General features: G+C 34.4%; 1 protein-coding gene across 1 annotated transcript in view; it reads left to right on the forward strand.

The window, feature by feature from the left end:
- Positions 1 to 21,674, forward strand: part of LOC114177377 (calcium-dependent lipid-binding family protein) — a 69,601-nt gene that overhangs the window by 44,427 nt on the left and 3,500 nt on the right. The window contains exons 35-58 of the mRNA XM_028062696.2: positions 252 to 458; positions 3,098 to 3,201; positions 3,685 to 3,980; positions 4,118 to 4,193; positions 5,038 to 5,736; positions 5,847 to 6,165; positions 6,724 to 6,882; positions 7,000 to 7,163; positions 7,303 to 7,483; positions 7,557 to 7,826; positions 7,927 to 8,133; positions 8,593 to 8,647; positions 8,846 to 8,976; positions 9,115 to 9,615; positions 9,715 to 10,518; positions 10,615 to 10,691; positions 14,387 to 14,840; positions 14,946 to 15,032; positions 17,250 to 17,405; positions 17,494 to 17,678; positions 17,953 to 18,474; positions 18,704 to 18,881; positions 18,988 to 19,133; positions 19,213 to 19,339. Of these exons, the coding sequence (XP_027918497.2) occupies positions 252 to 458; positions 3,098 to 3,201; positions 3,685 to 3,980; positions 4,118 to 4,193; positions 5,038 to 5,736; positions 5,847 to 6,165; positions 6,724 to 6,882; positions 7,000 to 7,163; positions 7,303 to 7,483; positions 7,557 to 7,826; positions 7,927 to 8,133; positions 8,593 to 8,647; positions 8,846 to 8,976; positions 9,115 to 9,615; positions 9,715 to 10,518; positions 10,615 to 10,691; positions 14,387 to 14,840; positions 14,946 to 15,032; positions 17,250 to 17,405; positions 17,494 to 17,678; positions 17,953 to 18,474; positions 18,704 to 18,881; positions 18,988 to 19,133; positions 19,213 to 19,339 (6,105 nt within the window). The remainder of the gene's footprint in view (positions 1 to 251; positions 459 to 3,097; positions 3,202 to 3,684; positions 3,981 to 4,117; positions 4,194 to 5,037; positions 5,737 to 5,846; positions 6,166 to 6,723; positions 6,883 to 6,999; positions 7,164 to 7,302; positions 7,484 to 7,556; positions 7,827 to 7,926; positions 8,134 to 8,592; positions 8,648 to 8,845; positions 8,977 to 9,114; positions 9,616 to 9,714; positions 10,519 to 10,614; positions 10,692 to 14,386; positions 14,841 to 14,945; positions 15,033 to 17,249; positions 17,406 to 17,493; positions 17,679 to 17,952; positions 18,475 to 18,703; positions 18,882 to 18,987; positions 19,134 to 19,212; positions 19,340 to 21,674) is intronic.

A 21,674-nucleotide genomic window follows, 5' to 3' on the forward strand; every position in this document is an offset into this window, starting at 1 on the left:
TTCCTTTGTATATTTGAGAGTTCTGTAGTTTATTTTTTCCTGGAAACACCTTTAGGAATCTAAGGCTTTCTCAATGTTACTAATACTAATTATAATTTGTCAAATATACACCTTTACAAGAATACAATCCCACATTTTTTTTGATCTTACACTGTCCAGTACCCACTTCGATGTAGAATTTCTGGTACTGCCCTTTCCCTATTATACTTGCTTATTATTAGAAGCTTACAGTTTTGTTATTTATTCATCAGAATGGTTCTCTTCTACGGAAGTACGCATACCTTAGTAATGATAGCAGCTACTCAATCTCTAGTGAAGATGGTGTTGACATGGCAGATCCTGGCAATTTTCCATCTAATGATGAGAAAAGCCTTGACAATGTGAATCAGATATCAGGCACTTCTACAGATGCTCAAAGTTGTTCAAATGGAACTCAGAGTTTTTCCTTTGAGACCCAGGTAGGTTATATTTCATGTTTCCATGAAAAGTATTGTTAGAATCCCTTGAATTATGTTACAGTTACTATTTCCTTGTACAGTTTTAATTACATAATTAGGAAAGTTAATTACATTTCATAATTAGGAGGATTAATAGGCTTACAATATATTTTATATTTATTGTACGAGATTTTTGATCCTGAATTGTAGGGAGAAGTGTGTTAAGATAAATGGGTTGGCCAAGTATGTCCTTTCATGGTAGAAACCCATGGTAAGACCCAGCTCATACTTGAGAGGAAGATTGTTAGGAATAAGTATGAGTAGAAAGTCCCACTGTAAGTAGAAATAAGAAAGTTGAGTGACATATAAGAAAAAGAAGACCTATAAACATTGTTCCTTTAAGTTTTATGTTGGAGGTTTAGTCATGATCTCTTATATGAGCAATCCATACACCTCAAGTGATGAATTGTCTTAGTCTATCATAGTAAACAAAACTCCAATTGTGGTATCAGAGCTGTAAAATCCTTAGGGGCCACTGTAATCTCATGTGCAGCCTACATTGCTGCTGTTAGAATATTATTAGCGGTTACAAATTTCTAGAAAATCAACCTTTATATAATCTCGTAAATTAGGGTGATTGATTTGATATTATTATGAGCCTTTATTGTAATTGATTCTATTCAATAGTACAAATACACATTGTGTGGTCTGCATTAGACACACAATACCATCTGAACATACAATTCTATAGCTGCCAACACAACATTTATTTATTCAATTGTATTGCTTCTAGGCCTGCATTGTCATAGTTCAAATTCAAATCTTAAAAATGTTTGATAGTCAAAAAACTTGACCCACTACAAGGTTCAACATAGAGGAGATTCTAAATTTAAAGGGTTTGCTAGATACATGACCAAAATCTGGCGACTCATGTAATTGCTCCTTAGCATTCAAGGTGATATTCCTTACTCTTGTGCACTCTATGCCTTAAAATTCCTTTAAATAAGGTGTCTGGGTAGTTGATTCTGGTACCATACACCACATGCATCAATCATCTACTAGGTTTATATCTTATAGATTTTGTCCAAGCAACCCGAAAATTGCACTTGCGGATGGAACTTTCATTACAGTTGCTGGAAAAGGAGATATTATGATAAAGTAGAATCTAATTCTGAAAGATGTTTTGCATGGTCCCGAATTATTTGCCAATTTGATTTCTGTTCACAAGCTTACAATGGATGTATACTACCAGGTGCCTTTTAATCCTACAACCTTCCAATTTCATAATCATGGAATGGGGACGGTGATTGGACTTGCTATTAGTATGGAGTTTAAGCCTAACTCAACCTTACAAAACCGGCTTTGTAGGGTTGAGTTAGGCTTGAACTCCACTTCTTAACATGGTATTAGAACCATAGTTAAAAAAAAAAAAACCTATTCTAGCGAGATTTCTTAGACATTTTGTTCTACCCGCTATCTTGGGCTGCTATTGGATCACCCATCTCTAGACCCATGCACGAGATGTATATTCCTCGGCAAGTAGAGTGTAAACCTCACCTTACAAAAGCATAGTTTGGCAAGCTTACTACCATAATGAAGACCATGGGCTACAAGCAAGGCCAAGATGGTCATACATGGTTTATTCAGCATTCAGCTTCAGGGGAGTTACTACACTAATTGTTTATGTAGATAGTATAATTCTAATAGAAAATGATCAGGCAAGAATGGGAGCCTTAAAAGGATGTTTGATTGCGAAATTTGAAATTAAGGAGTTAGGCAAATAAAAATATTTCTTGGGCATCGAAATGGCCCACTTCCCATCACGGTATTTTTATTTCTCAATTGAACAAGAGTATGTACTGGATTTATCGAACTCTTCCTTTCACACAAACTCTTATCTCAATATAGATCTTCTCATAAGTCGTCCCTGCCTAATAGATCATTGATTTTTATATTGAAGAGCCACAAGATAAATGTGATAAGAAATGTTAGTTTATGTTGGGTAAATTGGATTTGTACTCGGGGAACTCACCCTCAAAAGCTAGCTGTAAAGGCGGGAGAACCAAACACTTAAAGACTCTCCCTAGGATCCCATACCACTCTGTGGGATTTGGGCACCTCATAATTCCCAAACTCCTATCACATTGATAATGGTATACTTTTGTTGTTACCAAGAAAATTTGTTTGATACCAGCCTAGATCATATGCTATATTCTAATAGAATCTAAACAGCCTTGGCAACTGCATCATTTCTTGCTGCAATTTTGCTTGGTTCTTCCACTGCTTGATTAATTACATTTAAAATGAAAAACAAATTACAAACATATTGATCCTTTATTCCTTCTTCAGTCATGTTGAAGTTGTTAGGAAACAGCAGAAAATAAAATATATATGAAATTCCTACCAACATTCTAAATTGAAAGAACTGGCTTTAGTTTTGATGAAGAAGTTTGTACCAAACAAGCTGATTATTTCATTAAGTCCAAGTCCACAATAATAGCTCCCAAATTCTTTACTGATGCAAAGTAATGTTGTTTAGATATGTTTACCTTTAAACCAAAGGAACTTGCCTGTTTGTCTAGCTTTAAACCTATCCACCCACCGAGAGGTGATATTTTCATTTTATTTTGTGTTCTGATGGCTATTGTACTTTTTGTTAGGTTGTTTCTTCTGAATTTACCTTCTATGATGGCACTAAGTCATTTCTTGATGATTCATCTTATGGCGAGAAGCTTGTTCGTGCAAAGTTGGATCTAAGTTTCATGTGAGTTTCATAGTTATCAAGTGTTAAATTTTCTTAGAAGTGTTACTGTTTTAGAATTCTTGGTAGAAATATTTTCAGTTTAGGAAAAAAGTGACTGTAGACCTGCTTGGATGAGCTTTTTTGTAAGTACTTCGGAGAGAGAAAACTAAAGAAAAATTGAAATTAGACTCTATAAGGTAAAATTAGCTTATGAAGAAGTCAATTTCATTTTTCTTCATATTTTTCTCTCCTAGAAGTGTTTATGAAAAAGTTTGTTCAAACAGACCTAATGCATGTTCAGGGGTAGACCATTAGCTAATGAGCACTGTGGACATTATGAAACTTTGTTAATTATTTTTCAGTTGGAATTATTTTTGGCAAGAAATTCTTAAACTAACAATTTTTGTGTTCAATCTCTCTTTTTCACTGATTCTTTCAGAAAAAATTGTAAGAATTTCTCTGATTGAAACTTGACCTGTTAGTTTCTTCAATATATTTGAGTAGGTATGCCTCCAAGGAGAAAGACTCTTGGATTAGAGCTCTGTTGAAGGATTTCACTGTTGAGGCTGGTTCTGGTCTTATCATTCTAGATCCAGTGGATATTTCAGGGGGATATACTTCTGTGAAAGACAAAACAAATATATCTTTGCTATCAACAGACATCTGTTTACATCTTTCACTTAGTGCTCTTTCTCTTATGCTAAATCTGCAAAGTCAGGCATCTGCTGCATTAAGTTTTGGAAATGCAATTCCTCTGGTTCAATGTACCAACTATGACCGAATTTGGGTGTCTGAGAAAGGTTTATTCCTAATTACAGAATTTTCTGGTTGCAATTTTTCTTTTATTTTTATGTAATCAATATATCAACTCGACTGATTATTTTTTTGTACCATCTATAACTGGGAAATAAAGTTCTTATAATGAACTATTTTGCAGAGACTGGTCATATAACCTTTTGGAGGCCTCGAGCTCCAGCAAATTATGTTGTATTGGGAGATTGTGTGACATCAAGGTATATTCTCTATTTTTTTTTTTTTTCATTTATACCTTGCTTTTGCATTTGTAATCTTCTGGAACTCACTTTCTTGATCCTTCCCAATGAAATCTTTTTAGGGAGTTTTCAACTTGGCCAAACATCAAAATTGCATCAGGAAAATGTCATGAAATATTGTTTAAGATGGTCCTTTTCTTGATATTGTTATAGAATTCTCTTTTTCTTTGTTTTCCGTTATCTTTTGATCTTTTGTTCTTGTAATGTATTTATTAAAATATTTCTTATTGACATGAATTTTTTCTGAATATTTTTTATTAATATTGCTTTTATTCTTATGAATTAATGAAAGAAAAAATTTTGTATTATACTTAAAAAATTGTTTATTATTTTTTCTAGACAGACAAACTAGTTTGATAATAAATAGTTCATTTTTCTAAAATTTTTCATTTATTTTTTCTTAAGCCTAGATGCTTTGTAAAATGCATAACATTGAGAGAGAGAAAGAGAATAGATTGAGAAATGCTGTATCTGTTGCAAGTGAGCTCATAATTGGATTACTTTGAATTGCCAAAAACAATTTTGGAATACAACAGATAATATAGTTTTTCTATCAGCATTCTACGTTAAATAATGTTAAAATATAATCAGCAACGGTTACAGATTTATAGGAAATCAACCGTTACATAATCTTATAAATTAGGGTGATTGATTCCTAATTATTAAGTGTCTTTATTGTAATTGATTCTATTCAATAGTATAAATACATATTGTGTGTAGTGTTTGGTTGTAAATTGTGATAGGAGCCGTCCTGAGTTACATAGATTCCTTACTGTGTTAATTTTGCATTTCCATGTCTTTTCAGGCCAATTCCTCCTTCACAGGCAGTAATGGCTGTTAGTAACACATATGGTCGTGTAAGGAAGCCAGTTGATTTCCGTCTTATTGGGTCATTCCTCAACATTCAAGGGCGTGGTGGAAGTGAAAGCCATTCTGTTGATGACAATGATTGTTCTCTTTGGATGCCCATTGCACCATCTGGGTACACAGCTCTAGGCTGTGTTGTGCATGTTGGAAACGAACCACCCCCAAATTACATTGTTCACTGCTTACGTTCTGATCTGGTAACATCAGCAAAGTATACAGACTGCTTACTGAATATACCATTAAATAGTCATTTTACTTCTGGCTTTAGCATATGGCGCCTTGATAATGCCGTTGGTTCATTTTTTGCTCATTCTTCCACTGGTTGCCCTCCTAAGGACAGATGTTATGACTTAAATCATCTGCTTGTCTGGAATTCAAATCGAGCTCCCTTAATAGGTCCCATGTCAGATTATCCTTCTGATCATGAAGATAAAAATATCCAGACAAGCAAAAGTGTAAATACATCTGGCTGGGATATTCTCAAGTCCATTTCAAAAGCAACTAACTGCTATATGTCAACACCTAACTTTGAGAGGATATGGTGGGACAAAGGCAGTGAACTCCGCCGTCCAGTCTCCATTTGGCGACCAATCGCACGACATGGTTATGCTGTCTTGGGTGATTGCATCACTGAAGGGTTAGGCCTATTGCCCTCTACGCCTTTTTCTAACTTCCAATCATCTATGTTTTACTCAACCTACTAAAATGTTTTTTTGGGGACTAATTTTTTTCTTCTCTTGTCTTCAGCCTAGAACCTCCAGCACTAGGAATAATCTTCAAGAATGACAGTCCTGATATCTCTTCAAAACCTGTTCAATTTACCAAAGTTTCCCATATTGGATCCAAAGGGATTGATGAAGTTTTCTTTTGGTATCCAATAGCTCCTCCTGGTTATGTTTCTCTAGGATGTGTTGTCTCTAAATTAGATGAGCCTCCACGATTGGATCTGTTTTGCTGTCCAAGGATGGATCTTGTTAGCCAAGCAAACATTCATGAGGTCCCTCTTTCAAGATCTTCAAGTTCAAAGTCTCCTCAATGTTGGAGTATATGGAAAGTAGAAAATCAGGTTAAAACTTACATCCAATGGCTCGCTCTAAAAAATTTTGTATTGAAAGCTCTATTTATGTGTGGTGTTAAGAAATTTCTGTTATTCTTAGAATTTTGGTCTGGGTCTAAAGTCCCACACCTAGCAGTATTGAGTTTGGCACATGGTTACTGTAGTAGGTGAACCAATAATAGAATAAGAACGATCTTGGATATCAACTTACAATTTGGGTCCAACATGATTTAACAAAATTGATTTGTAATGTAAGGGTTACCTCCCCACTTACACTAATTTAGTTTTATCTCTAGTCCATGTGGGACTTGGTTTTTTTTCCAAATTGGGTGCATGTTAATTTTACCACGTGCTATGGAATTAGCTTAGGGGAGCATCCACATGCCAAATTTGTTGTACAAGTTTATTAAAATAGAAAACTCTTTTGATTTTTTAGTTTGGAAAGCAGAAGCTGAAAACACTTATTATACCATGATCATATTGAGCTAGTATTACATACGAGATTTTCAACACTCTCCCCCTCCCAAATGAAACAAATTCTTTACTTATTATACCATGTGTCTGCAGGCTTGCACATTTCTAGCTCGTTCTGATCTAAAAAAGCCGTCAAGCCGATTAGCGTACATAATTGGTGATTCCGTGAAGCCCAAGACTCGTGAAAACATAAATACTGAACTAAAGCTGCGATACTTTTCCTTGACAATTTTGGACAGCTTATGTGGAATGGTTTATCTTCGATACCTCTTGTGAAATTTGAAAATAGTTGCCATTCTTTATATTGTTCTCCAACAATATTTTTTAATGCAGGAATAATCATTGTGTTATTTTCAACTACCCTTGCAGATGAGACCCCTATTTGACACTACAATTACTAATATTAAGCTTGCAACCCATGGAGGAATACATGGGATGAATGCGGTACTGATTGCTTCAATTGTTGCATCAACCTTCAATGCACACTTAGAAGCATGGGAGCCTGTTGTGGAACCATTTGATGGAATATTCAAGTAATTAATATTTAATTCTTTTGTACAATATTTTAGTTGCATATTGATACTGATTATCTAGTATCTTGTGATTTTAGTCATGAATCAATCCTGTTCAGAATATTCCATTAATTAGATGTTTATTTTCTATCTTGCTTAGATTTGAAACTTTTGACACCAATGCACAGTCACCATCTGGAGTTGGGAAGAGAGTTCGAATTTCGGCCACCAGTATCTTGAATGTAAATGTTAGTGCAGCAAATCTTGAATCCTTTGTGGCAAGCATTCTTTCATGGAGACAACAGTTAGAGCTTGAAGAGAAGACATCGAAGCTGAATGTGGTAAAATTCAGAATCCTTTATCCTTTTATCCTTTAAAGCGGGCAACTTTTAACCTTTCTGTTTGGATTTGCAGGAGGTTGGTGGTCAACAAGGCAATGGAGAAAATACTACTTTTTCTGCACTTGATGAGGATGACTTACAGACTGTGGTAGTTGAAAATAAACTTGGGTGTGATATTTTTGTCAAAAAATTCGAGCATGCTGTAGATACAGTTGACAAGCTACAACATGGCAATTGTGCTTCTGTCTGGATTCCACCTCCAAGGTTTTCAAATAGGTTAAATGTAGCAAATGAATCTAGGGAAGCACGTTATTATGTTGCTGTGCAGATACTTGAAGCCAAGGTTATATTAAGTTGAAAATGGTTTATACATTATTCCAATCTTCTTCCTGATTATCCTCCCTACCCAGAATGTTGAATCCAATTCATTTCATATTTTGTAGGGCTTACCTATCACTGATGATGGTAACAGCCATAACATCTTCTGTGCTTTGCGTCTTCTTGTTGACAGCCAAGCATCAGAACAGCAGAAGCTTTTTCCACAGAGTGCAAGAACTAAGTGTGTGAAGCCTGTTCTATCAAGAATTAAAGATCAGGTTGAAGGTAGAGTAAAGTGGAATGAACTTTTCATATTTGAAGTCCCCCGAAAGGTATTGCATCGTTAGTTGATTAGTTTTACAATTTTGCTTCATTTTTTATTCCAATTTCCTCAATAACTGAACATTTTATTGGAAGATTTTGAGCTGAAAGTTTGGCCAACTAGAAAATAATGCCAGTACTTTAGAAAATGTTACTTTTATTAAGCAACACTTATTTTCATATATTTACATTGTCATTATACATCCAGTTGGGGGTTTCTCTATTTTATTAATTCTTGAATGCAAGATTTTCTGTGCATTTAATTCTATACTTCAGACCTGCTTTAGTATTACAAGCTCTAGTACGGTCATCCCTTGAGGTTTTTGAAATATTTGTTCAGTCCCCATTTTTTTTCCTTCCCAACACCACCCAATGTATACGTATGTGAGCACATTAGGTGTCTGCATTCATCAATTTAAATTTTATAGGCATTGACCGCATTTATTGTTACATTGAGAAATTCATTACAGGCCCCTGCTAAGTTGGAAATAGAAGTGACAAATCTTGGAGCAAAAGCTGGGAAAGGTAATTCTTTGATGACTTATTCTGTGAGACTTCATGCATATCTTGGATGTCCTGTTGACTTTTGTTTGTACAAAGTCTAATGCTACTGATCAAATCCATTGGAGTAATTTAATCATTAGTTGTCAATTATTATTTGGAGTTATATGTTTTCTTCCAAATCGGTTGCCTTTTCCCAAAACTTATGTAGTCAACATGCAGGGGAAGTTGTAGGTGCACTATCCTTTTCTGTTGGACATGGTGCAAATACTCTGAAGAAGGTTGCTTCCGTGAGAATGTTTCAACCAGCAAGTGATACCCAGAGTATTAGATCATATCCACTTAGTAGATTGGTCAGTTTATATAATTTAGTCATTTTTATCTGTTAAATGAAATTATTAATTGTCTTTTTATTTTTATTAAGAAATGAAATCATTAAGTGTGTAGAATTTTCTATTTACTTTTATCCTATTTCACTTATTCTGGTTCAGCAAAATGTTGAAGCCAAGCAAGATGGATGCCTCTTTGTTTCAACCTCATATTTTGAAAGAAACAAAATTGCCAACCTTCAAAATGATATTGAAAGTGAGAATGATGATGATGATAGAGACATAGGTTTTATGGTGGGGCTCAGCCTAGAGAGTGATTGGGTGAGTATCAGATCGTTGCTTCCACTTTCAGTGACCCCAGTATCATTACAGAAGGAATATATTGGTATGGAAGTTGTGATGAAAAATGGAAAGAAGCATGTAATTTTCAGGGGTCTTGTCACAGTAGTGAATGATTCAGATGTTATTTTGAATATTATGACAAGCCATGCATCTCATACTCATGGTCCCTCGCTTGGAGTAAACAGTTCTAGTACTGTAACTGAAGAAGTCTTTCAAAATCAGTATTACCTGCCGTCAACTGGTTGGGGTAACAATTGGCCAGGTGTGCACAAAGATAATCCTGGACATTGGAGCACAAGGGACTTTTCAAACTCATCTAAGGTCGGTATATTTATATATTTCCCTTATCACTAGTTAACTCTCTCAAGTGAGATCCATGATTATGATTATTTTTCTAATCTCACTTGTGTCATTTTGAAGGATTTCTTTGAACCTCCACTTCCTCCAGGGTGGAAATGGTCCTCAGGTTGGTCCATTGATAAGTCTCAATATGTTGACAAGGAAGGATGGGCTTATGGGCCTGACATTATAAGCTTAAGATGGCCTCCTACTTCTTCACAGTTTTCAACCAAATCAGCCTCTGATGTTGTGCGTCGAAGACGTTGGGTTCGTACTAGACAGCCTTTTTCTGACCAAGGTACAGAGTGCTTGCAGAGTGGAGCAAGTACTGTGCACCCTGGAACTTCTGCTGTTTTATCATGGAGAAGTACATCCAAGGACTCTGAGCAGTGCCTGCAAGTTCGACCTAAATTTGATAATTCTCAGCCCTCATACTCATGGGGTTGTGCTATTGCTGTTGGTTCAAGTTATATATATAGCAAAGATCAACTATTAGATCCAGGTTCTAGACTAACTGCTGTAACACCCAATGCCTCTTTGAAGCTTAATGAGCTTGAGAAAAAAGATATACTTCTGTGCTGTAATCCTAATAGTGGAGGTAAACAATTGTGGTTTAGTGTGTGTACAGATGCCTCAGTTCTCAATACTGAATTAAATGTACCTGTATATGATTGGAGAATATCTATCAGCTCTCCTTTGAAATTGGAGAACCGTTTACCTTGTCCTGCTGAATTTTCAATCTCAGAGAAAATAAAGGAAGGAAATTGTATTGAGCGACATCGTGGTATTGTATCTTCTCGTCAGACTGTACATATCTATTCAGCTGATATTCAAAAGCCACTGTATATTACTTTGAGAGTGCAGGGTGGCTGGGTCATGGAAAAGGTGATAACTTTTATTTTAAAGTAATTGTCTTAAATTGTCTGTGTGCTTTGCAATTTAGCTCATATGGTTAGACTACTTTTTGATTCATCTACTCAGGACCCATTTCTAGTGCTGGATCCTTCTTTCTCGAATCATGTTTCATCTTTTTGGATTACTCACCAGCAAAGTAAAAGGTATGTAATCTGCTTTTCTTTCAAAGTAAGTTGCATAAATTTTATTTTAAGTGACTCACATTTGTGATGTATTGAATTCTATACAAACATTTCTTCTAATAATCTTCTTAGGGATAAAGTTTTTTGACTATTTGAGATTTTGAGCAGAAGTTTTCCTTAAAATACATCCATGATCTTGTATCTTTATCATATCATCAAAGCGATACGACTATAACTTGTTAAATATATATTTTTTTGTAATGAAAACAGAAACATGAATATTTGTTTGTCCTCCAGCATAAGATTGTCTACGTAAATGTTAAAACATAGAAAACAAAAATTTGGACCGAGTTCCTTTGTGACTGAATACATGATGGATAAAAGTTTATATATACTCATTACATTTATTATGCATGAATAAAGAATAATAGTGAACGAAATGTATTATTTTGATTCTCAACACTCCCTCGCAAGTTAGAATATAAAATCATATGTACCAAGTTTCTTTTGGTCACAAAATTGATGAAGCTTGTGGAAGTATCTCCTGACTTGATTTTCTCCCTTATGGAAATATGATTCAATCTTAATATTTTACTTGAAAAGAGTTAAGCTGTACAAGAAAAAATGATTTTATTGAATTGAATAAATGAAACAGTACTCTCTATCGCCAAAGTAAGGATTACTAAGAGATCTCTAGTATCTTACAAGAGCACACTAGTAATAATTACACTTGAACTATGTAAGAATATAGAGAATGATTTCATTGATAACAACAAACCAATAACATTCTCCTAATGTGTAATAATCAAAATGACATTAAATGAATAGGAAGGTTTTGACGCTACTTTTTCCTAAGTACTATGGAGATATCGAGAATATTTTTTATCCTAATAATCTATTATTACCAACAATTACGATATTTGTAGCTTAACAAAATATTTTCTCTCAACTTAACACTCCCCTCAAGCTATTGAATGAAAATTTTATTCCTAGGTTGCATGTGAGATCATGAAATCATTCTATGGTAAGACCTTTTATAAACAAATCTGATACCTGAGGCCTAGATGTGACTCCAAAAGGTGATAAGGCCATTATCTAGTTTTTCTTTAGTGAATATGTACTTGGTCCTATCATGCTGAATTATATTGTGAGCTACGCTAATAGCTAATTTATTATCACAATAATCAGTCATAGACTCTTGACATGTTGCTTTAAGATCATTAAAAATAACTCTCAGTCATAACAATTCACAAACCCCATGTGTCAGCTTGGATTTGGTCTTTGCATTAGACCTTGCAACAACATTTTGTTTTTTACTTCAAGTCACCAAATTTACACCCAAAAGCATGAATATCTAAGTTGGATATCTTATTTGTAATAGACCTTGCATAATATACATCACTATACACTTCCGTTTTTTTATTTTTCATTCCTGTTGAACAACAATCCCCTTCCCACACTTGTTTTCAAATATTGAAGGATTTTGTTCACAGGATTGTGCCTCAACTCACTAACTATGCTCACAACGTAAACTATGTTAGGTTTGTTGTGGGCTAAGGAAATAAGCTTTGCCAAGTCTTTGATATTGACCCTTATTTGCACTAGCACTACCTCCATCAAACTCAATATTGTGGTTTTGTTCCATGGGAACTATAGAATTGTATATGTTCCGAATGTATTGTGTGTATAATGCAGACCACACAATATGTATTTATACTATTGAATAGAATCAATTACAATAAAGGCACCTCATAATTAGGAATCAATTGTCCTAATTTACGAGATTATGTAACGGTTGATTTCAAAGAAATTTATAACCATTGATTATATTCTAACACTCCCCCTTTAGAGTATATATGTCATACGCACCAACTTGTTACAAAAGTACTCAATCTGAGGGCAACTAAGGGACTTGGTGAATACGTCATCAGTCGATTGCTAAAGTTGACAAAATTAATAGTGATATCTCCAGAGAGCATAATTTTTCTAACGAAGTGGCAATTAATTTCAATGTGTTTGGTTCTTTCATGGAAGACCAGTTTGATGCAATGTGAAGTGCAGCTTGATTGTCACAAATAAGCTTTGTTTCATGGATGTCCCTTATTTTTATTTGTAGTAGTAGTTGCCTGAGCTATGTAAGCCCCCAAGTGGTTGCTGCCATGGCATGATATTGAGCTTCTGCACTAGATTTGGCAACTATATTTGCTTCTTGCTTCTCAATGAGATAAGGTTTCCTCTGATAAGAACACATTACCCAAAAGTGGATCTAAAATATGATCATGATCCTGCCCAATTCGTATCAGAGTAATAAGTGATCTTAGTACTGCCTTTGTCTTCGTACAATAATCCTCATCCTGGAGCATTTTTTATATATCGAAGAATACGTGTTACAGCATCCAATGGCTATTAGAAGGAGCTTTGATACCATGTTAAAAAGTGAACTTTAAAGCCTAACTCAACTCCACAAAACTGGCTTGTAAAACGAGGCTTGCACCCACTTATATACTTGTCTTATCTCTAGTCGATGTGGTACTTCCAACACACACCCTTCACGCCGAGGTACATACATCTTGTGCGTAGGACTAGACATTAATGGGTAGTTCGATAGCGGCCCAATAGCGAGTGGAACTATATGCCCTAGAAACACAAATCTTTCTAAGATAGGTTTTAACTATGGCTTTGATACTATTTAGAATTGTATATGTTCTGAATGTATTGTGTGTATAATGCAGACTATTTAATATGTATTTATACTATTGAATAGAATCAATTACAATAAAGGCACCTAATAATCACCCTAATTTACGAGGTTATGTCATCGTTGATTTCTTAGAAATCTGTAACCATTGATTATATTCTAACAAGAACTCCAATGTTTTTGTACAAAAGGCTAAAAGCAACCAAACCATATTAAGGAGGATTATCTAAGATGATAAAGGGATTTGTGAAATCAATAAATCATATTAGAGAACTCCCCTTGAGCAACAAAATTGGGTGGTTGCTCCATTGTGTATACTTATTTGTCAAGATTGTCATGCAAGAAAGCATTATTAAAAGTTGTGTTTAGTTTTAACCCAATGATACCAAATCGGCTTGTAAGATGAAATTACACCTCAATTATTTAATATAATTTGGCTATATTCTAATCAATGTGAAATCTTCACTAAATCCCATCTCGCCCAAGATGGGACATCTCAAGCGTGGGTTAGATATTTCAAGTGATATGATAATGGTTTGATAGTATAGATTCTTAGAAAGTGAGTTTATATCTAATTAGACATTGCAAATCCGACTTGTTAGGTGAAATTTGCACATCACATGTATATTATAATTTGGTTATATCTTTAGTTGATATAGCATGTAAAACAATATATTTTTTTATTAGAACTAGTTTGCACCACTAAGGAGTTTTCACACGTATTGTATTCTTGAAATAAATTTTCCGGTTAATATTATTGCTTGTTGTGTCAAGTTGAAAGATGAATGTGGGAAAGGTACATTTTCGTGTGCAAATTTTAGTCTTATAATCTATTGTTCCTCCTTACAATTTTTTTACAGAGTTATGTTTTTTTTTTTTTTCCAAAGTTATGTAATGGTGAAAAATTGTTGGCTATTCTTTTTAACAGATTCTTTGTTCAATATAATGCTAACAATGTTCATTTTATTTAGTTAGAATCTTTATTTTAGCATTGATTATCTTAATCATCATTTTTCAGGAAATTGCGTGTGAGCATTGAACATGATATGGGTGGGACCAGTGCTGCTCAAAAGATGTTAAGACTTTTTGTCCCTTATTGGATTGTCAACGATACTTCTCTATCTTTGGCATACCGTGTGGTGGAGGTAGAACCTCTGGAAAATGCAGAGATGGATTCTGTCCCACTGTCTAGGGCGGTTAAGTCTGCCAAAACTGCTTTGAAAAATCCCATAAGCTCATTAGATAGAAGGCATTCTAATTCAAGAAGAAGCCTGCAAGTGCTTGAAGTAATTGAGGACAATAGTCCATTTCCAAGCATGCTTTCGCCACAAGATTATGTTGGGCGTAGTGGAAGTACAATGTTTCATTCTCCTAAAGATACATATTTATCAACTAGGCTGGGAATTTCTGTTTCTATGCGGTCATCTGAAGTTTACAGCTCTGGGATTTCTCTGCTTGAACTTGAAAAAAAGGTGCTTTTTGAAAGTTGGCTAACTAACTGCTCTATCCTTTTGACTTGAACAAGTATTTCCTCAGGTTTCTACCATGGTATTTAATGTTCATTGAAACTCTCACAGGAACGTATTGATGTCAAAGCTTTTGATTCTGAAGTATCTTACTACAAGCTTTCAGCATTGTTGAACATGACTTCAGATAGAACAAAGGTTGTCTATAGTCTATATATATTGTTCCTTGCCTTTACAAAATCATTTGATTATCTATTAGCAAGTGGTTTTAAGCTATACCCTCTTTACAAATCCGGCTTGTAATTCACCTATATACTCTAATTTGGCCTTATCTATAATTGATGTAGGATCTCCAACACACCCCTTCATGCTGAGGCATTGATGTCTCATGCGTTGGATTAGATATTTGTGGGTAGTTTGATAGTTGCCTCAATAGCAGGTGGCACAGTAGGCTCAAATAACCTCACTGGGAGAGGTTTTTATACCATATTAGGAAGTGGGTTTAAACTTAACTCATAAATGGCTTGTATGGTGAGAATTGTCCCACATATATACTATAATTTAGGATCTCCAACATTACCTTCTGAAATTCCTATTATGATTGGCTATTGCATATCACATAGTTCAAGACCAACCTATATAATTTCAAAACTGCAAATATGTAGAAACAATCCCATAATCATGGGGATGTGTCCCCTATAATAAATTTTCCTGATTTCCTAAAATTTTCTAAAATTGCTAATAGCTTTCTGTATATATAAATCTAATGTATCTCAAAATAAAATAGCAGAAACTTGAGATGGTATCTATTGAATATAGAGAAAATAGGGTTTGAGATCAATCTCTCTTGTGTATAAACCACACACAGGGTAATCTATTTATAATAGAGAGAAGTACAGTTAAGAAGAGTAACTGAAAATAAATAGAGTAAATAGAAGATATTGTTTGATATTGTGATTAACAATATCTTAATAATATCAAACAATATCAAAGCTTCTGATCTTTGGGAACTTCTTATCGTGGGACCCAAACCTAAAAGTAGTATTCATTGTTGCAGGACTTCAGTCATCATTTTAGCCTTCATTGTTACAAAATTCTCATCTTCTCCCTAGTGCCTTGATCACACTTACATGTGATGGCTAAAATCATGAACCCTACTCTGGAAATTAAAGACAAGCCCCAGAATGTTGGACGATTGCAAAATGTTCATTTTGCTTATAGGTTAAATAGACATAATTATCTCACATGGTCTCTATTAGATATATCGTGTTATATGTTAATTAGGGAAACATAATGTCTATTGTTTATTATGGAAAAATAGACATTGTTTAATATTGGTAGATATTGTTTATTGCAATATCTTTTATTTATCATATTTATGTTTGGTTGTCATATATACTTGTGTCATTCTTTATTATAAATACATTCACCCTATGTGTATTTTAGACACGAGGGAGATTAACCCTATCGGTTGTTCTCAATATTCAACAATCTCAATTCATTAAGACCATTTTCACATGGAAAGGAAAGGTCTGTCACTTGACTAATGATACTCCTGGTGAAAGGGATGACCAGTTTAAATCAGGGCATGAAGAAGGTTCCATGATTATGACGTGGCTATGAAATTTTTTATTTGGCTATATTTATTATTCAACAATCTATATTTATTTTACAGTAAATGTCTATTTGCTCCCATATTTCAACACAAACCCTTCAATATTTAAAGACAAGTCTAAAAAGGGTATGTAGGGTTTGTCACAGATACGAGATCCACAACAAGATATTGCATGTTCATGGGTGGAAATAAGCTGACTTGGAGAAATAAGAAACAAAATATATTTGCAGCGTGTATGTAGAAGTTGAATTTCAAGCTATGGCACATGAGGTGTGTGAATTGTTAAGGTTGAGAATTAGTCTAAATGATTTAAAGTGACTGAAGAGTATTTGACTCTTTATTGTGATAATAAATTAGCTATTAGCATTGCTCACAATCCAGTTCAGCATAATAAGACCAAGCAGAGATGGATTGACACTTAAAGAAAAATTGATGGTGGCCTTATCATCCTTCTTATGTCCCATCTAGGCTTATCTTCCCACAGAACAATTTTATTGTCTCACATGCAATCTAGGAATGATAGATATCCACTCACCAGATTGAGGGAAGTGTTGATTGATAAACCACGGTAGGATATTGTAATTAATTACAAGTGTGTTATTAGAAGCTGTTAGAAGATTTTAGAAATCTTTGTAATCATTACTTTAGGGTTACAATTCTTAGTATACAGAGGGTGATGCATTGTTTCAAAGAATCTATTCAATAAAATCTATTCTCTCATTCAATTAAATCTTTTCAGGTTAATATATATTATTACTAAACTTGAGCTATGATTAACTATTGAGCTATTTAATGTACAGGTTGTTCATTTCCAACCACACACATTGTTCATTAATAGGTTTGGATGTAGTATATGCCTGCAGCAATGTGATACTCAGTCAGCTGTATGGATTCATCCTACTGATCGTCCAAAGCCTTTTGGTTGGAAGTTATCAGCCAGAGTTGAACTTTTGAAGGTATGTTTTATTAATTTTCAAAATATTTGTCTAACTTACATATTTTTATTGTTTTCTATATCTCATTAAGTATCCTATATTGATTCAGTTGCGGATTGATGGCTACAAATGGAGTACACCATTTAGTGTAAGCTATGAAGGTGTAATGCGCATTAGCTTGAAAAAAGATGTTGGAGATGAACTAATGCAAATAAGGGTAGCAGTAAGAAGTGGTGCCAAGAGATCACGTTTTGAAGTTGTTTTTCGTCCAGATTCGCTGTCAAGTCCTTATAGGTTTTTGTTCTTAGTTTCTTCCCTTTGAACCATCATAATACTATGTTCATTTTTCGACAATGAGGAAGGGTAATATAGAAATCAAACCTACAACGTTTTATTAACATCTGAAGTATGGTGGATTCCCCATTTCTTCATTTATATATATTGTCATGATCTTGTTTTTGTTGGAGTCAAGACCAAAATTTTCTTGGACTCATTCATGACACATTTCATTAGTATGATGTTTGTTATTTAGCTTTTTAATGTTTTCTAATTGTATTTATGTTCACAGGATTGAAAATCACTCCATGTTCTTGCCCATTCGCTTTCGTCAAGTTGAAGGTACTGGTGATTCCTGGCAGCTGCTTTTTCCACATTCTTCTGCTTCATTTCTGTGGGAAGATCTTGGTAGAAGACGTTTACTGGAACTCTTGGTAGATGGAACTGACCCAGCGAAATCATTAAAGTATGATATTGATGAAATTTCTGATCACCAACCTGTCCATGTAAAAGATGGACCAACTAGAGCCTTGCGTGTTACTATAGTAAAGGAAGAAAAATCAAATGTTGTTAAGATCAGTGATTGGTTGCCAGAAAATGAACCTACAGGAGCTCCGAGAAGACATTTATCATCAATGAATGATTCTCAAAAGCAACAGCTAATGTCAATTACAGATTGTGAATTCCACATCAATTTTGATCTTGCTGAGCTTGGGATATCTATTATTGACCATACACCTGAGGAAATTATGTATCTCTCTGTTCAGAATCTTGTTCTGGCGTATTCAACTGGTCTGGGCTCTGGAATTAGTCGGTAAGATTTGCAACAGTTGTATCTTGAATTTTGCTAGAATTTGCATCATGGTTATTTATCTTCCATTAGTTATTTTCTGATATGTCCTGGTAGATCTAACTATCTAGTCAACCAAGACAACTTTATCACTTGCAGAGGATTTAAATTAACTGTAGAAGATCTATTTCTGTTTAGTTATCCTATTTGTACAACCATTTGATTTTGAAATTCAATTTCAATCCTGTTCCAGATTCAAAGTCAGAATGTGTGGGCTACAAGTGGACAACCAGCTGCCATTAACTCCAATGCCAGTTCTGTTCAGGCCACAGAGAGCTGTATCAGAAACTGACTATATCCTGAAGTGCTCCATTACAGTGCAGTCAAATGGATCAGTGGATCTTTGTGTCTATCCATACATCGGTCTTCATGTGAGCATCACGCGATCTTATATTTACTATTCTGAAAAGAAAAACGTCAATGTTTAAGTTTATAAATTATGACACTTTTATTTTATGATCGGTTTCTTGCAAGCAGGGGCCAGAAAGTTCTGCTGCCTTTCTGATAAATATTCATGAACCTATCATTTGGCGTCTTCATGAAATGATTCAGCAGGTGAAGCTCAGTAGGCTGTATGATTCTCAAACAACGGCTGCCTCGGTTGATCCAATCATTCAAATTGGGTATGTTAGACTCTTGGAAATGCCTCATTATATTTGTTGGTTTGCTTGAAACTGCGTATAACATTACATTGAATTACAGTGTACTTAATATTTCGGAAGTTCGATTCAAAGTTTCAATGGCTATGTCACCAAGTCAAAGACCAAGGGGTGTTCTTGGGTTCTGGGCATCCTTAATGACTGCATTGGGCAACACAGAAAATATGCCTGTAAGTCTTTTAATTACTTTCTATACGTTACCTTAATTGGTGAACCATTTTCAAAATCCATTGTACTTGCTGAATGCAAGTTGTCAATCTTATGTCTCATTTGTTTCCAAATTAGGAGTACATTGTGTAAGTTTCACAAAGTGATTAAATTTCACCAAGACAATGACAACTGAGTACTAGGTTCATAAAATATTATCTTCTTTATACAAGTAAATATAAATCATAGATGTACGATCAAGACCTTTTTCATATATTATTTAAATGATTGAACTGGTGTATAAAGATTAGAACAGCAAGCTAAAAAAGGAAAGAAAAAAAAAAAGCCAACTCCTATACTTGAAAGGATTAATATGAAAGAAAGAACATTTTTATTCAATTGATTTATTTAAAAGAGTACATCAGTCTCTGTATATAGAGAACTCTAACCCTATAGTAATGATGTCCTACTAACAACACTCCCCTTCAAGCTAGTGAATGGATATCTATCATTCCTAGCTTGCATGTTCTCAAAATTAGAAAAAAAAAATCTTTTACTAAATCTCATTACATAAATTTATTGGATAATTTAGGAAACAAGCACAGCCTATTCTAGGAAACAAATAGGTGAATAAGTCTCCATTCCTAGCTTGGATATAATTCTCTCAAAGTTACTGTTATTTAGTCCTTTGGTGAGTTTGTCTGCAAGTTGTCATTGAGTAGACACATATCGAGTGCAAAACAACACACTGTCAAGTTTTTCTTTGATAAAATGTTCACTAAAATGTATTTAGTTCTATGATGTTGTACTAGGTTGTGAGCTATGTTGATTGCAGATCTATTGTCACAATATAATCTCATAAGTCCATCCCACTTTATCTTTAAGTCTTCCAATATAATCTCCATTCATAACAGTTCACATATTTCTTGAGTCATTGCTTGAAATTTTGTTTCGGCACTAGATATAACTACCACGGGTTTGCTTTTGCTTTTGCTTTTTACTCTTCCAAGTTTCTAGGGCTCCACCAAGGAATTTGCTTTTGCGTTTTACTCTTTCTTTGTTCCCCAATTTTTGGTTTGGGGTTTTCCATGCAACCTCCAACATTTATCTCTAGTGTGGCATGGCTTGTTGCAATAAGTACACCATACTCTTTCGTTTTTCCTCACATCTTTGGAAGAGAGCCTCCTTTTCTTTGGTCTATAAGCATGGTGGTTGTTTCTTCAACAATCATTGGCTTGACTCCTACTTTCTTCACTCCAAATAATTGCCATGACTTCATTGAGTTCTGGAACCTTCTCCTTTCCTAATATTTTGAATCCTGACTTAATCATATTATTGGTCTATACCTATGTGTTTAGTCCTATCATGCTAAATTGGATTCAGTGCAATGCTAACAATTGATTTATTATCTCATTAAAAAATAGTAGCTTCTTCACATGCCCTTTTAAGATCATTTAGAATAATTCTTATTCATAACAATTCACACACCCCATGTGTCATAGCTCAGAATTCAGCCTTTGCATGAGACCTTACAACAACATTTTGTTTCTTAGTTCTCCAAGTCACCAACATTTTGTTGTTCAAACCATGTTGGTGACTTGGGGAAATAAAAAACAAAATGTTGTTGCCAGGTTTAGTGCAAAGGCTGAATTTCGAGCTATGGCACAGGGGGTGTGTGAATTGTTATGGCTGAAAATTATTCTACATGATATTAAAGTGGCATGTGAAGAACCTATGATCCTTTATTAGATAATAAGTCAGTTATTAGCATTGCTCTTACAATCCAGTTCAACATGATAAGGCCAAACGCACATAGATAGAATTATTAAAGAGAAACTAGATAGTAGCCTTATCACTACTTTCTCCGTCCCATCTGGACTTCCACTAGCAGATTTGTTTACGAAAGGTCTTCCCACTAGTGATTTCGTTATCTTGCGTGCAAGATAGGAATGATAGATATCCATTCACCAGCTTGAGGGGAAGTGTTGTTAGTAGGATATTAAATGCATCACTAAAAGTTGGTAGAATATTAAATGTATTACTAGAACATGTTGGAAGATTCTAGAGATCTCTTTATAATTGTTACTTTAGGGTTAGAGTTCTCTATATATAGAAGTTGATGTATTGTTTCAAAGGAAACAATTTAAATAAAAATGTTCTTTCTTTAATATTAATCTTTCAAAATTCTTAGTGCCCTTTGTTTTAAAGCAATAGAACGTTCTCTACTCCTTAACTATTCCAATTGTCCTCCCCGTAACAGGATTCAAAAACACAATAAGTGGAAAAGAAGGTTATAGCACAATTTAGGTCACATGTAAGTTTTTGAAGGAAAATAAGATTATTAGAAAGTTTTAGAAC

This window comes from Vigna unguiculata, chromosome 3, assembly GCF_037176805.1.
Source record: "Vigna unguiculata cultivar grain cowpea cultivar isolate G323 ecotype 2 chromosome 3, ASM3717680v1, whole genome shotgun sequence".
NCBI classification, from domain to species: Eukaryota; Viridiplantae; Streptophyta; class Magnoliopsida; order Fabales; family Fabaceae; genus Vigna; species Vigna unguiculata.